Genomic DNA, 14,169 nt, shown 5'->3' on the forward strand with positions numbered 1-14,169 from the left:
AAGGTTTGCCCTTTGTTCCCACAACTACACCAGACTCCTTCACCCTCACACTAGAGATGCGGAAATTCTTCAGAAAGATCAGACTGGAATACCACTTCAGCAAAAATGTGTACAACCCCCCTATCACCGCGACGCATTTCAGACCGGCATCCACCTTTATACCTGGAGCATACCTAATGAGCCAAAGGATATTGGCCTTTGAGCACATCGTTCTCCAAGAAACAATGGAGCTGTTGGAGGAACGGAAGTACATAAGACATAATATCGGCAAAGAAGAAAAGTTGGCACTGAAAACCCTACGGCAGAACAATACAATCATTATCAAGGCTGCCGATAAGGGTGGGGCGGTGGTGGTACAGAATACCGTAGACTATGTGAACTAAATTGAACAACAACTGGGAGTGAGAGAAAGCCATCTCCCTTCACCAAGAGATCCCACTGGTGAGGTCAGATCACTCATTGAGAAACTGACTGATGAGGCACTTAAGGAAGGCTTCTTGAGTGTACCGGAGAAAGAGTTCTTGAACAACAAAGAACCAAGAATTCCCACAATATATACCCTCCCCAAGGTGCACAAATGCTTGGAGAAGCCACCAGGGAGGCCGATCGTCTCTGGCTGTGGTTCAGCTCTAGAACCCCTTAACCAATTCATTGATTATTTCTTCCAGCCCTGGGTGACCGAGACGAAATCGTGCGTAAGAGACACGATGCACATTATCCATCTACTAGAGGGCCAACCATTTGACTCTCAAACCCAACTACTCATGACACTTGACGTTTTCTCTCTATATACGTCTATACTCCAGGCCAAGGCACTTGATGTGGTAAGATCAACCATGGATAAACGCCCAAGACCACACTGGAGTCCAACTGATTTCTTGATTACCATGCTAGAAACCGCCATGAAGAAAAACTATTTCATATTTAGGAACCAGTACTATTTACAATGCAAAGGCGTGCCAATGGGTGCTGCATATGCCCCTAGCCTGGCTAAGATCTTTATGGACGACTATGAGGAAGAACACCTGTACATCGATTCGATAGAAGTATGCAAACGCTATATAGAGGATGTGGTGATGATTTGGACTTGCACAGAAGAAGAATTCAAAGACTTCGAGCAGTGGCTCAACTGCAGATCACCGGATATCCAGTTCAGCATGAACTTCACCAGTGAAGCCATCGACTTCTTGGACCTCACATTCAGAGTCGATGAACGTCTGTTGTAGTGTGACCTGTACCGCAAACCGGCAGAAAGGAATACACTCCTCAAATATGAGTCACACCATCCCCGCAATCTGAGAGACAACTTACCCTACGGGCAATACCTGAGACTGAGGAGGAATTGTACACGCAGGGAGGACTACTTCAAGGTAACAGAAAACATCAACGAACGGTTAAGAGAGCGGGGATACTAGGTGTGGGCGGAATTTGCAGAATCGCGTTACGTAAATCTCCGCGAAACGGTAAAAAATCTCCGCGAACACGCAGAAATTCCGCGAACACACGGAATTGCTTGTTCGCAATGCTTTTTTACTGTTCGCTATCGCTGTTTGCGGGCTCTGAGGGAAATATCTCACGAACACGCATTCTGAGAACTCGAAGAAGCAAAAAATTTCGCTAAATCGCGGAACGCAGAATTTTGGGCAATTTCGCATTCTCCGCGGAACGCGAATTTACCCATATTCCGCAAATTCCGCAAACGGAACGGAATTTACCACCCAGACCTTGGGGATACTCCACAGGGCTTCTGAAGCGAGCAAGGAAGCGAGCATGGTACTATCCCAGGGAGCAACTACTACAGCCCAAGGAGAAAAAGACCAGAATTGAGAACATTGTCTGTGTCACCACGTTCAACTCGAAGAGCAATGACATAAAGAAGATCATCAAGAAGTACTAGGACCTGGTTTCAAATGGCCTCAAAACCACTGAGCACCCCTTCTTTGCCTTCAATGGGGGCAGAAATATCAGAAACCATGTAGTCAAGGCCTATCTTGAGCCACCAAGGCCACCCGACGTGAGGAGCCAACTGGGACTTCACCGATAATGGGACACCACAAATGTGGCTCTTGTAAAGCTTGTCTACTCACAGTTGAAGGGGCTACCTTCACACACAATGGTCGAGCACATAAGTTACCAGTGCTCACTAACTGCAACAGCATCAGTGTAGTGTACATTATATGTCCGTGCAATACACCATATGTAGGAAAAAACCACACAGAAGGTTAAGACACGCATTCTCCAGCATATGAGTAGAGTCAGGTGCAAGGTTCAGGGAGCCCCGCTCATGGAACATTTCATCACAAACAACCATCCCCCAGAGAGCATCAGATGGAGGGTACTGGAGAAATCTGCCCACATCCTACAGGGGGTTCAATAGCAGCGGCTCTGAACCTTAAAGAGTGCAGATGGATCCATTCCCGAAACTCAGTGGTGGGTGGCCTCAATGAACATGAGGAGACTGCAAAACAAATGGGGCAGTTAAAAACAGCTCACGGAAGGCACACACACCATAGGCAGTGGGTATGGGCTACCAGTACACACACTATGACATATACCACCATTACATGGATGACTATGTGCGGGCCTTCTCTCAGCACACGCATTGCGAGATGCACCAACACAAATTTCTCTATAACCGTTTGCATAAAACTGTCTATGAATAACTGTATTTGTGCTTAAATGTGTTTGTACTTAACATGATATTACCGCATATGATTTTGTGCAGGCCTTATCTCAACACACACTAATCCCCTATCGATCATCCCCAGTTGCCTACCAACTAAGAATCACCTGAAGCCATGCAGCGTGCAAGCAGTCTGACACGCCGTTTAAGGGCTCAACGTCTGCGTGAACCCAATTGGATTCATTTGCAGCGATAACGGAGGAATGATGCCTGCTTCTCCTCCGCCGATTGTCAGATCTGTTCACAATGACCGAAGGTGTGCCCCTGCCATTAGTCCACGCTACTGCTGGGTTGCTCCCTCTGGCTCAGCAGTGATATGCCAGGATTGTAATCTTTTACGTTTAGAAAGCTCCCATTACTTGTTTTTAGTCATCGAGTTCACATCCCATGACCCACCCGTGACTTTTACCCGGCACAAGTGTAGTCCAGAGAGCACCACGATTGATTAGCCATTGTTTCTATGCACATGACTTGCCGCTGGTTAAACTTTCATTGGATTGCCCGGCACAAGTGTAGTTCAGAGAGCACCACTGTTAAACGTATAATTTATCAGCCGTTGTCTCGCCATGGTTTAACTCTCTCATTGATTACCCGGCACAAGCGTCTTCTTGTGAGCACCGCGGCCTCGCTGTGGCGCGTCTAGATTTACACGATCTTGGAGCACACTCTGCATTTTAACTCCCGCATTAGTTGCGGATCGATCAGACTGTGGTTACCCTAATTCACTAGCCAGGCCTTGTACAATGTGAGCGCTGCACCTCCTCCACCTTCGTTAAAACCATTTCTGCACTCCATAGACCAAGAGACTGTAGTTAACTTAATTTACAAACCGCGCTTCATCCACCTTACTTAAAACCATGTTTACACTTCATAGACCAACTGATCGCATCCACTGGTAGGATGGCACGCAGGCCGCAACACACATGATGACACCTGCACTCATTCCTTGCGCATAGGGAACCACACACTCTTCTATTTTTCAGCCAATCATACGCCCGGGTCCTTTCAAATTTTACTGCCAGGCGCCACTAAGAGGCACATGCCACCAGAACCCCATCTAGTTTGCACTAGGTGAGTTATAATATCCACCTCCTTCTCTAGCTATGCATCCCTCTCACACAAGCGATCCACACGCCTGTCATCCACGTGTCTTTTTTAATCCTTAGGCTGGCACTACATACCCCCCCCCAGCACTCTGTACTGATGAAGACCCTAAGTGACTATCCAAGGGACCACAACGTGGGTTGAAACGTCGACGACAAAATAGGGCTCAGATCAACCAAGGCTCTGCAGGCCAAAAGGAGCACTAGTAGTCATTGGTTCCGTGTCTGGCCACCTAAATCTTTTTCCTTTCCCTTGTACATAAGTCCTGAACCACCCTGTATATACTGCACATTGTTTACCACCAAGCACATATGTCACATGATCACTTTGTATATTTCACCCATTGTAAACCGCCTTAATTTACAGCAGAAGTGAACATATATGAATGATTTAATTCTGATAAAAATGTACAGTGGATACGTACATACTGCATTATTGTCATTATTTTGAACTATACTCTGTGTTTAGGAGTGTGTGAAATTCATGCCCTACTATTAATTTTTGGGATATCACGTATGCGACACTCAGTGCGCTGATCAGTAACCTATGAGAACCCGACCGAACCATTTTTTGTCTATGGTAGTGAGAGAAAGAGCACTAGCACAGGGAGAACCGCATTATCGTTGTAACCCTGGTACCAACTTTAGAAGCTGTGACCAAAGCCAGCATTCCAAATGCAAGGCATTGCATCCATGATGGATACAATGGGCTAAATCTCTCACTTCAACAGATGTAGACTATAAATTGGATCCTACACTGAAACCAAAAGCGTTCTTGCAGTACGAACAAGAATACCCTCTCCCGAATGAAATTCTGCCTCTAGAAAAATATGAATACATCATCTACACTGATTAGCCTGCCATTGGAAGTAAACAACAGTATAGCGCAGCATGTGCTATAGTGAAGGGACGAATGCGGGCGGTAGGTTCCATTCCAGCAATAAGTCTACGCAATCTCTAGGAGATTGTACAGCACAGCTAGAAGAGCTGCAAGCCCTGAAACTAGCACTACAATATACAGATCTGGAATTCCCCACACTGATAGTATGCGATTAGTTTTACTTTGTGCAGTCGTATAATGAATATCTTTTGTACTTGGGCCAGGATGGGTTCAGAGATTCCAAGGGTTGCACAATTAAGCAAAAATTGTTATGGGAACAAGTGGCAAAGCTGAAAGCATGCCTGCCACAGGCTCAAGTTATTCACACCTTGAGTCATCAGCGAGTTGGTGTACACGTTGAAGGGAATTTACTGATGAAGCCGCCAGGGTGACAGTACGAACTGCTGCCGTAGCTGCAACCACTCGTTCTAGCACGAGGATAGACTTAGACATAATGATAGCGTTCAATGCCTCAAAAAACGGCTTTACTGGTCCAAAGGGCTTTCCACTCAAATATTCCTATAAATTAGATGTGCTAAATACACTGTATGCTCAAATTCCAGGAGTGGGGAATAGAATCATACCAAACATGGATAGCTGATTAGGTTTAATACAAGCTGCACACGAGGGTCTGGGCTCAGCACACGCAGTAGTCACTGCTACAATTTCATTACTGAAGCGGCGATTCTGGTGGCCAAGTTTGTCTAAACAAACAAAGGCTTATGTCTTAAAGTGCTTCACCTATCAGCAGATGAAGTGTTCCACAATCGCACGTCCAGTGCAAATGTCACTGCTCATTTCAGATAGACCTCTCGCATGTGTCTATTTGGACCACTGCAGCCCCTTAAATTCAGATGGGGCTTACAAGTACATCTTGGTTGCTGTGGATTCATGCACTAGATTTCTGTGGGTTTGGCCTCCGCGCTCGGCTGACGCTCGAACTGTTATAAAGGATTTTGTCCTCAGGTCCTGGGGATTCCTAGGAACTGCACTACACTATTTTGCCATCACAACTGGTTCCCACGCTTGCCTGGTCCATGTTCGCCCCGAATAGTCCATGTTATAAGCTGGAACAAGAAACATGTAAAGTACTTTTAATAAACTTATTGTGGCTGTCGACTAGAAGACAATGTTGCCCTCTACAGAAAGTGATGACAAACTCATACTGGTGGAACCCCAACTAAATTAATTAATCTTTCAACTGTAATTTTAATCATACGTCTACTTAAATCTTTCAGTGAATCTCATTTATTTAATTGTGAATCAAACCAGTCATTATCCTTTGTGTTAATGATATTTGTTTTGGTGTAAATGTATTTTAATAACATCCAAATATTTGTAGTCTTCCTCACTGATTTCGCCCCAGAAGAACCAAATTTTAAGGACCCCTACTGTCTACTCAGTTATATTGGCTCACTGGATCAGGGTGGTGATACCCAGCTATACTTGCCCGCTGAAACTGATCATACACACTCCTGACTTCCCTCCTGACATGAATCTCGAGGATTATCAAGGACGGCTGTTCGAAGAATGCCCATAAACCAGACAACCCATTTGTTAATGTAATTTTGATGGCATGGCCAAAATATATTTTTAATTAGGTCTGAGAGATACTTATTGAATAAGATAGCTACTTATTGGGCTAGGCAAGCTATGGTGCAACACGGGGCAAATAGAGAAACCACATAAGTTTAAAACTTGATGTTATTTGGAATGAGCAGTGTCCCGCTCAATTTGAATGCTCCAAATGGGAGAACCATCTCAAACACTTACATGTTATAATATGGCCAGAGGAGTTTCAGCTTGAGGTGGCAGAGAGTTCCTTGCTGATTATTTGTAAATAGTCGCTTTGACCTCAATCTGCACAAGATAAAAAGAAATGGTCATACATTAATTCAATTGGTACCTTACCCCAGTAGGAAGAACAGAAATGCTTTGTAAATATCATTGATGCTGCAGATAGTATAAGAAGATGACGTGTCCTATTTGCTCATATGGTGGATGTGTGCATGCATCGGAAGGTTTTGGATGACAATACAAAATACTCAGTTTTTAATATTAGTTCTATTTTGGGACGTTGAAGTGGACCGTCTGCATGCTCTATCCTCAGTGACCAGCAAAGGAGTTGTGTGCTTTCTTCAGGAACTAAACTATTAAAGCTCAAACACGGAAACCCCTGACCTATCAGCAAAGTGGTGGTGTGGTGGGCTAAAATTTGCCAAATCAATGCAATGGGAAAACTGACAGCAACCGTTGGAGACTGGCTGGTCCGATTAAAAATATATATATATATAGATCCCTTTCCATACATATGCCAAAAGACAATGCTGAAAGATGGTTTCAACCCCACCTTTGTAACTCCTTTGCTTGGCAGCAATAGAATCTTCTTTCTAATTGTGATGCAAAGCTACAGCCATAATCGAAACAAGACCAGGACACTAATAACAGTTGATTGTATCTGTGAACCTCTCACTGTTGGTGGCTTTTCTTATTCACCAACAGCCATATGTGGGCACCTTCGGAAAAAATCTATACATGAATATGTAAGAGGGTTCATATGTATGTATTGTGAGTCACCGTATTCAAAATTACCTCACTGTAATGTAGGCGTTCTATCGCATGCTACTAGTATGGAAACTTTAAATAAATGTTTTTTTAAAGAAACCTGAATCTTTACACAGGTGAAAGATTATCCAAAGAAGAACATTTTCAGGTTGTTGCCGTGGTACTGTATGGGGGTGTTACCAACTATGTCACTTGAAAAAGTTTTGTACAAAAAACAGTTTGATTAAATGCAAGTACACCTGCAACATTGAGAGCAGGCATGGATAAAGAGACGTCCTAAACAGAATGTGCAGCAGTTAGGCTTCACTTCATACTGGTAGGTTGTTTGTTCATAGAGGGAGAGTGGTTCCTCCCAATTGCTTTGCTTTTCTAAAAGATCTTTAAGCCATTGTATGAAAACTCCAAAGCTTGGCATCCTATGTTTCAGTCAATCTAAGATTGCTTATTATATTTGCAAATAATAATACCTTTATACTAATATGCAAATCTTATTAAAATCATCTCTTTTTTCTCTCCTTTCTGAATTTGTAGGAAGTGTTGGATTATTATATCAAAAATCAAGATTCTCCTGATAGATGGAAAAGGCCTTTGGTTATTGAGAGACTTCAGGTATTGGGTAGCAAAAATCTTTCTGCGACATACGTAGTAACATGCCATAAATATTTGCCTTTTATTAATAAGCATATTTAATGTGTTTCTTTGTGATGATAAGATGTTAATTGAGTTATTGGTGGTAGCATGGAGAGCTTGAAGGTGAACCTAAAGGACCTGAATTTCTTTCAGTGGCTCAACCATTTTTGCAGCGTGTTAAGAATGAGTTAATACAATGTCATATTTTGTGATTGAGAACTGCAATTACTTTGAGAGATATTTCACCATTTTAACCATCTTTTCATTCGCATTTCCTTGGGTCACCTTGAAAAAGGCTTGTCTGTAAGCTTACTCTCAAAATGTGATTCTTCTCAGTTTTACGCATACCTGCAGGGCAAGTGATTCTTTTACTAAGCCCAAAAATACAACATTTGGGAGGAGTGTGCATCAGAGCTATGTTCATTTGTTCATATAACTGAGGAAAAATTACTTTTGTCCCATGTAGAAAACTGATTTTTCAATCTGTTCTCTTGCCGGCAGCATATGATATGCTAAATAGTGTTGCAATATGTTTTTCTTGAAGGATTTTTGAAGAACTGTATGATGTGGCTACCTAGTTGGCCAGTTCATTTAATATGTATTGCCTTTTAAGTCGCTAATAGCCTCTGTCAGCCTTTTATTCTTGGCAATACGATCATTCTAGTGCAAGATAATCACTCACTTAAGAACCCACTTAGAAATTAATGACCGCTCAGAAAAGCGTGAAACATGATGGAGTCTCAAATGGCTGATTCAAAATAGAGAGGTAGGCATAGTACATACACCATTACAAAAATAACCCAAAACTTCTCTTTTCGACTGTTTTAAAAATAATCCCAAATGAGAAGAAATTGAAGGTATCCAAGTCCTGATTTTATAGTCGATTGGTAGACATTCAGACTAACAATGTTGTGAATGTATTTTTTATTTTTATTTTCTGTTTGTATAGCGCCTGAATCACCCCGACGTGTATCTCTGTGCTCGTGGACAAACATGGGAGTGCTGGCACTATGAGAGGAGTCTAGAACAGAAATGTTTTCAAGGACTTTCTAAACTGAAAATGGTCCGAACATTGCCTCAGTGTAATAGGGAGTAATTTCCAGTACCGGGGAGCTAGATATGAGCAATCTTTCCCCCATGTCCTTGACTTGTTAATCCGGGAAACTTTGAGGAGGGATTTGGAGCCATATCGAAGATCTCTAAGGGGAGTATATTGGGTACATTTCTCCACAAGGTAGGCTGGACCATTACCAAACACCGCCTCATGAGCGATGCAGCATACCTTGAATTTTATTCATTTGCACACCGGAAGCCAATGAAGCTGCTGAAGCAGCGGAATCAACAGTGATCTGTAAGGGGCATTTAATACCAGCCAAGCTGCTGTATTTTGGACTACTTGAAGCGAGCCAGCGAGGCCTCGTTAGCCGACACCAATAGAGCATTACAGTAGTCAAGTCGACTCATAACTAGCATCTGAATGAGAGTCTTCCGTGTAGGGTCTGGAAGGAAAAGAAATACTCGTCTCAGCAGACTCAACAATGTATTGCTTCCACTCCACTGTTAAAGGGTGTGCCTTATTTCCATATTTTAAGATTGACCTCTAATTATTAGTATACTTGCAGGAATTATGTAGGTGGAGAATATTTATTGAATGTTGCCTGATGCTTTTCTGCTACATAAGGTTTATATTCTTTTTTTAAGTGCTGAGAAGTTAAACTTAATGATCAAACACTTTTTTGAATTTATGGGGAAAAGCTGTTTTTATTTATATACGACAAGAGTGGCAGAATAACAAAATATGGAATTTTTGTTTTATACAATTTAAATCTAAACTACAAAATGATTTTACAAATATAGTCAGCTATCTTACCAATAGTCGAATGTCTTCAGTGACTGTGAGAGTATTCCAGATGCTACCTTCTTAATAAAAATGCTAAAATCTAATTTAATATTTGCATCTGTACTATATAAATTTGTCCATGATTATAATATAGATGAAGGTGATTTCGATAATCACAGACTTCAGTGGATAGACAGTTATGGTTCTCAGTTTACGCTGCAGATGTGCAAAAGATTGTGAAAGGGACTTTCAAAGGTGAAACTGGGTCTCAATCTAGGGTAAACAAAGCTATATTTTCCTGTTTACTGCTGGAACTGCAAATTGGTACCTGGTAAGTTCATGCATCTGTGTTGGAGCTGCCGAAAAATCTGGCTTTTTGGAATTAATATTTGAAACCTATGGAATTCACCAATGGGATTCATTTACTTTGCTCAAGTATGTCATAGGCGATAGTTTAGTTATATTCAGATTGCAAATGTGGGTAGAAAAAGCATTAGTTTTGACTTAAAAACCGGTTCTAGTAGAACTGAACTCTGTTATGTCGCCTTCAGAACTTATTGGAATTGAGGGATGTTTTTGATGCCATAATAAAATCCGTGCTTTAATAAATGGTGCCAAAGAAAAATTATAAAGCTATTTTGTGTCATTTTCATGAACGGCATAGCTAGTTTTCATGGCTAGAATATTATTATTTTTGTGTGTTATTTAGATATACTTATCTTAGGTCTATTTATTACATAATGTTTAAATCAACAAAGAGATGCTATTTTTTGGTATTGTTATGACTGACTCTTGATATGCTGGCAATTTGTTAGAGCACTGGGATGTTCATTACCATATTTGGATGTAGTCAAGTATGATGCTTGTATGCAATTTTTATATTAAATATCACGGATCAGTTCAAGGGAGAGGATGTTTTATCATCAAAGCGGCTTCTGACATGCCAGGAGTCCCGGCAGAGAAATCAAAGCGGCTTCTGACATGCCAGGAGTCCCGGCAGAGAAATTCCTCTGTGGCAATATGTCTATTAAGCTTGTGCGGCTCTGCATGATGGAATTGCCACCACAATATATGACTAGTGAAGATATACGTGAAATCAATAAGGACTAGCCTATTTGTGAATTTGCATAGACTCAAGACTGTAAGACAGGGTACAAACCCTTTTGTAAGTGAAAATATACCCCATAGTGGAGTGAGAGAACCGGGCCAGAACCCATGTGGTGCGCACAGTGGGAGACACCTGCATGACTATTTAACGGTGGGCAGCAATTATTTACATGTCAATCTTGCACATGTAGACCATAGGAAAATGGTGACTGACTGTCTATCCTAAATTGGGCGCCAGTAGGTTCAAGAACATGTTCAGTCATGTCTATAGTTACCACATGAAGTTCCCAATACAAGTGCCAACGCTGTGCCATTCAAAGGTAGAATTCCTCCACCATTCTAATTGGGGAAGGGATTGGAGAAGATGGTGGACTTTGCACATGCCTTTTTGTTAAGTAGTGTTTAACTTTGGTACTTGGGACTCAAACTTCAAATGTTATTGCCCAAAATGGAATTTAGAGTATATGGTTGTAAGTGAAATAATAGCAACCACCTCAAGTTGCCACTGAGAGTATACCATGTGGGTCGAGGAGTGGTTTCACAATATCAAGAATTGGGGGTCTGCACTGCCCCAAACCCATCAAGTTGCCCATAGGCTGTATGAATCCCTCCTCTCCCCAGACCTAGCAATCTCCTTCCCAAAACTAATGTGGCGTTTGGTTCTGCAGGATGGAGGAGGTCTTTCTGTTTCCAGAACCAATGGAATTATCTTTCTAATCGCTTTTGTTCTAGAGATATTATCACATTTTCATTGACTAAAGTAGGTACCGTCCAAACCTAAAGAACAAGGTTCCTGTTGATCCTAGTTTGACCCGAGACTGTCCTAGTTGTCACTAAAGATGCCTGTGACTGGCAGTTTCTAAGACACAGACCCCTAAAGCAAACTTTACCCTAAGACCAACTAATTGAGTTAATTAGGTCAGCTTAGCCTTGACAAAACCAAAACTAATTATTTGGCCCTTAACTGCTAGTTGGAATACAGTGAATACCAATGCAGGACTTTGGATTGTGTCTCTTATGAGACACTGGATACTGGGCACCTGATTACCAAGACATCCCCACCAGCAACACCAGGAGCGCTCAAGACTTGCTTCATGTTGTCCTAGTGTATTTTTGATCGACGTCTATTTAAAGTGTCCACATTATTCCACCTCCTTGCTCCAGAGTGATACCCAGGGGTGGAATTAGGTTCAGAGTACCCACAACTGTATCCCTGTCCCACATTTTAGACCCATTAGAGAACGTTTAGTTCCTCTTAAGCACCATAGACCATCAGTTTTCCCTGAGCCACCCTAAGTAAGACTCGCATAATAACATGTACTATAGATCTAAGTTACAAGAAATCTAGATTCTCAGGCGTGGAAGGAATGCACTAGCCCCTTCTGGTTTTCTAAAATTTAATGAAAATTTGTACTTACCTGAATAAATTAAGTCATTTTTGTTTTTTCAAAAATAAACCAATGTGCCAAACTTTTGAAGTGTGTAAACCTCAGCAGGAATATATAGGTCCGGAATGACTGCATATATTAACACAAATAATTCAAGAGGACTTTAAGCATCAATGAATCTCAAGATGAGGTTGATGATCTAAAATAGTAATACTAAATATGACAGTCATATCAAAGCAGAACAGATAGTAAGTGCCAACACACCCTGGCAGAAAGGAAGTATCCCAATGCTTCCATAAAGACTGGCCCAAAGGGGCACTGATATTTAGCTCTTCATCTCTCCCACCTTTTTTCAAAGAATATTTTCTCTATTGTTTGTCTCTCTTCATTTTACTGCTAGTCAGCAGTTCACATTCTTACTATCAACACAGAGAACGTATTGATGGAAAGTGGAAAATTTCCAGCCTATATTCATTATCTTGCTCTTTTCGCTGGTGTATGAACACCTTGGTTTGATTCCCCAGCAGCTGATCTAACAACTATGTGGGCTGCCTAGTTCCTGGAGGGTCAGACCTGTGAAAGATTTTCAGGTTAACCACTGACCCCGTAAATACGTTCTAATAATGTATTTGTAAATATATCTTCTGTGTATTCCCTGGAAATCTGGCAAAGGTGAAACCTATCAGAGCCTATGTGGGACAAATTCAATCTAAATCTGGCTGCTAAAATACTTCAGGATATGGCAGAGGATGCGGGCACCACCTGACCACTGTATGTGGCAAACGGGGAGCATTGTTTGTGCCACCTACCAAACCACAGCCTGGCCTGCTTCTCTCCTCCCAAATCTCCTTGCCTCTTCCTCCCCGCCCTGCTACTCCTTGCCTCCTCCTCCTCCCCACCCTGCCCGGCACAAACACCTTGGCTCCATCCTCGTCTGGTACTGACGGGGTGTTACTGCATGGTGCTGTTCATTAAGCATGCAGAGTTTTCATCTGGCCATCACAGTTTAGCTATATTGCAGCCCTCATGTTAATGCCACCACTGTCTGTACCCACATTACAAACCTTTATGATGAGCGCTTTCGGTCACTCCATCATGCCTCATTTGTTTCTTCTTATGTGAATAGGAAATAGCAAAGGCTGAAGGTCTCTGGAACCTCTTCTTGCCCGCGGTGAGTGGCCTCAGCCAGCTTGACTACGCATGTATTGCAGAGGAGCTGGGGAAATGTTTCTTCGCTTCAGATGTTTTTAATTGCCAACCCCCTGGTAAGTATCTAAGACATTTACAATTACATTAATGTCCAACCATCTGCGACTTTTGCTTGTCATCGTCGTCTATATCTGGATGACTATCAGGAATGACAGTATTGCATAGGTTTATGCCCTGTACAACATAATTAAGGAAACTTAGCATGGTCTTATAGCCAGCTGTAGCCCGATCCAGCATTAAAGGACTGAGCCGAAGGCAAGGGCCTTTAACAAGGGAGCGGGACTTTAATATCCGGTATAACCCAGCTACAGAGGGCTATAAGGCGAGCATTCTGCCACTAGAGGGACAAATGTCCTAACAAATTAAACAAAGGCCTCTCTGAGCACAAGGGGATTGAAATCCCCTCGGGCTCTGAGGGGCCTTTGTTTAAACAACATTGGAATGTTGCTCTGCAGGCCTTTACCGGCCCTTAGAAGCACAGAGTACTCCATTGTCTGCACTGAGTGCTCCGCATTCCAATGTTGTAATATAGCCTTATAGCCGCCGTAGTGGGCTATACCGGCTATTAAAGGCCCGTTCCAGTGTTAACATCCTGAGCCGAAGACGAGAGCCTTTAACAAAGGAGCGGGACTTTAATAGCCGGCATAGCCTAGCTACGAAGGGCTATAAGGATATTAGAATATTCTGCCACCAGAGGGCAGAATGTTCTAACAAAGAAAACAGGCATCTCGAAGCTTGAGGGGATATAAATCCCCTCGAGCTCC

At 42.3% G+C, this 14,169-nt stretch overlaps 1 protein-coding gene across 1 annotated transcript in view; it reads left to right on the plus strand.

Moving 5' to 3' along the window:
* Positions 1 to 14,169, plus strand: part of ACAD11 (acyl-CoA dehydrogenase family member 11) — a 399,787-nt gene that overhangs the window by 215,514 nt on the left and 170,104 nt on the right. Inside the window, exons 10-11 of the mRNA XM_086942043.1 lie at positions 7,763 to 7,840; positions 13,323 to 13,461. Of these exons, the coding sequence (XP_086798169.1) occupies positions 7,763 to 7,840; positions 13,323 to 13,461 (217 nt within the window). The remainder of the gene's footprint in view (positions 1 to 7,762; positions 7,841 to 13,322; positions 13,462 to 14,169) is intronic.

The sequence above is a fragment of the Lissotriton vulgaris genome, chromosome 10, assembly GCF_964263255.1.
Source record: "Lissotriton vulgaris chromosome 10, aLisVul1.2, whole genome shotgun sequence".
Classification (NCBI taxonomy): domain Eukaryota; kingdom Metazoa; phylum Chordata; class Amphibia; order Caudata; family Salamandridae; genus Lissotriton; species Lissotriton vulgaris.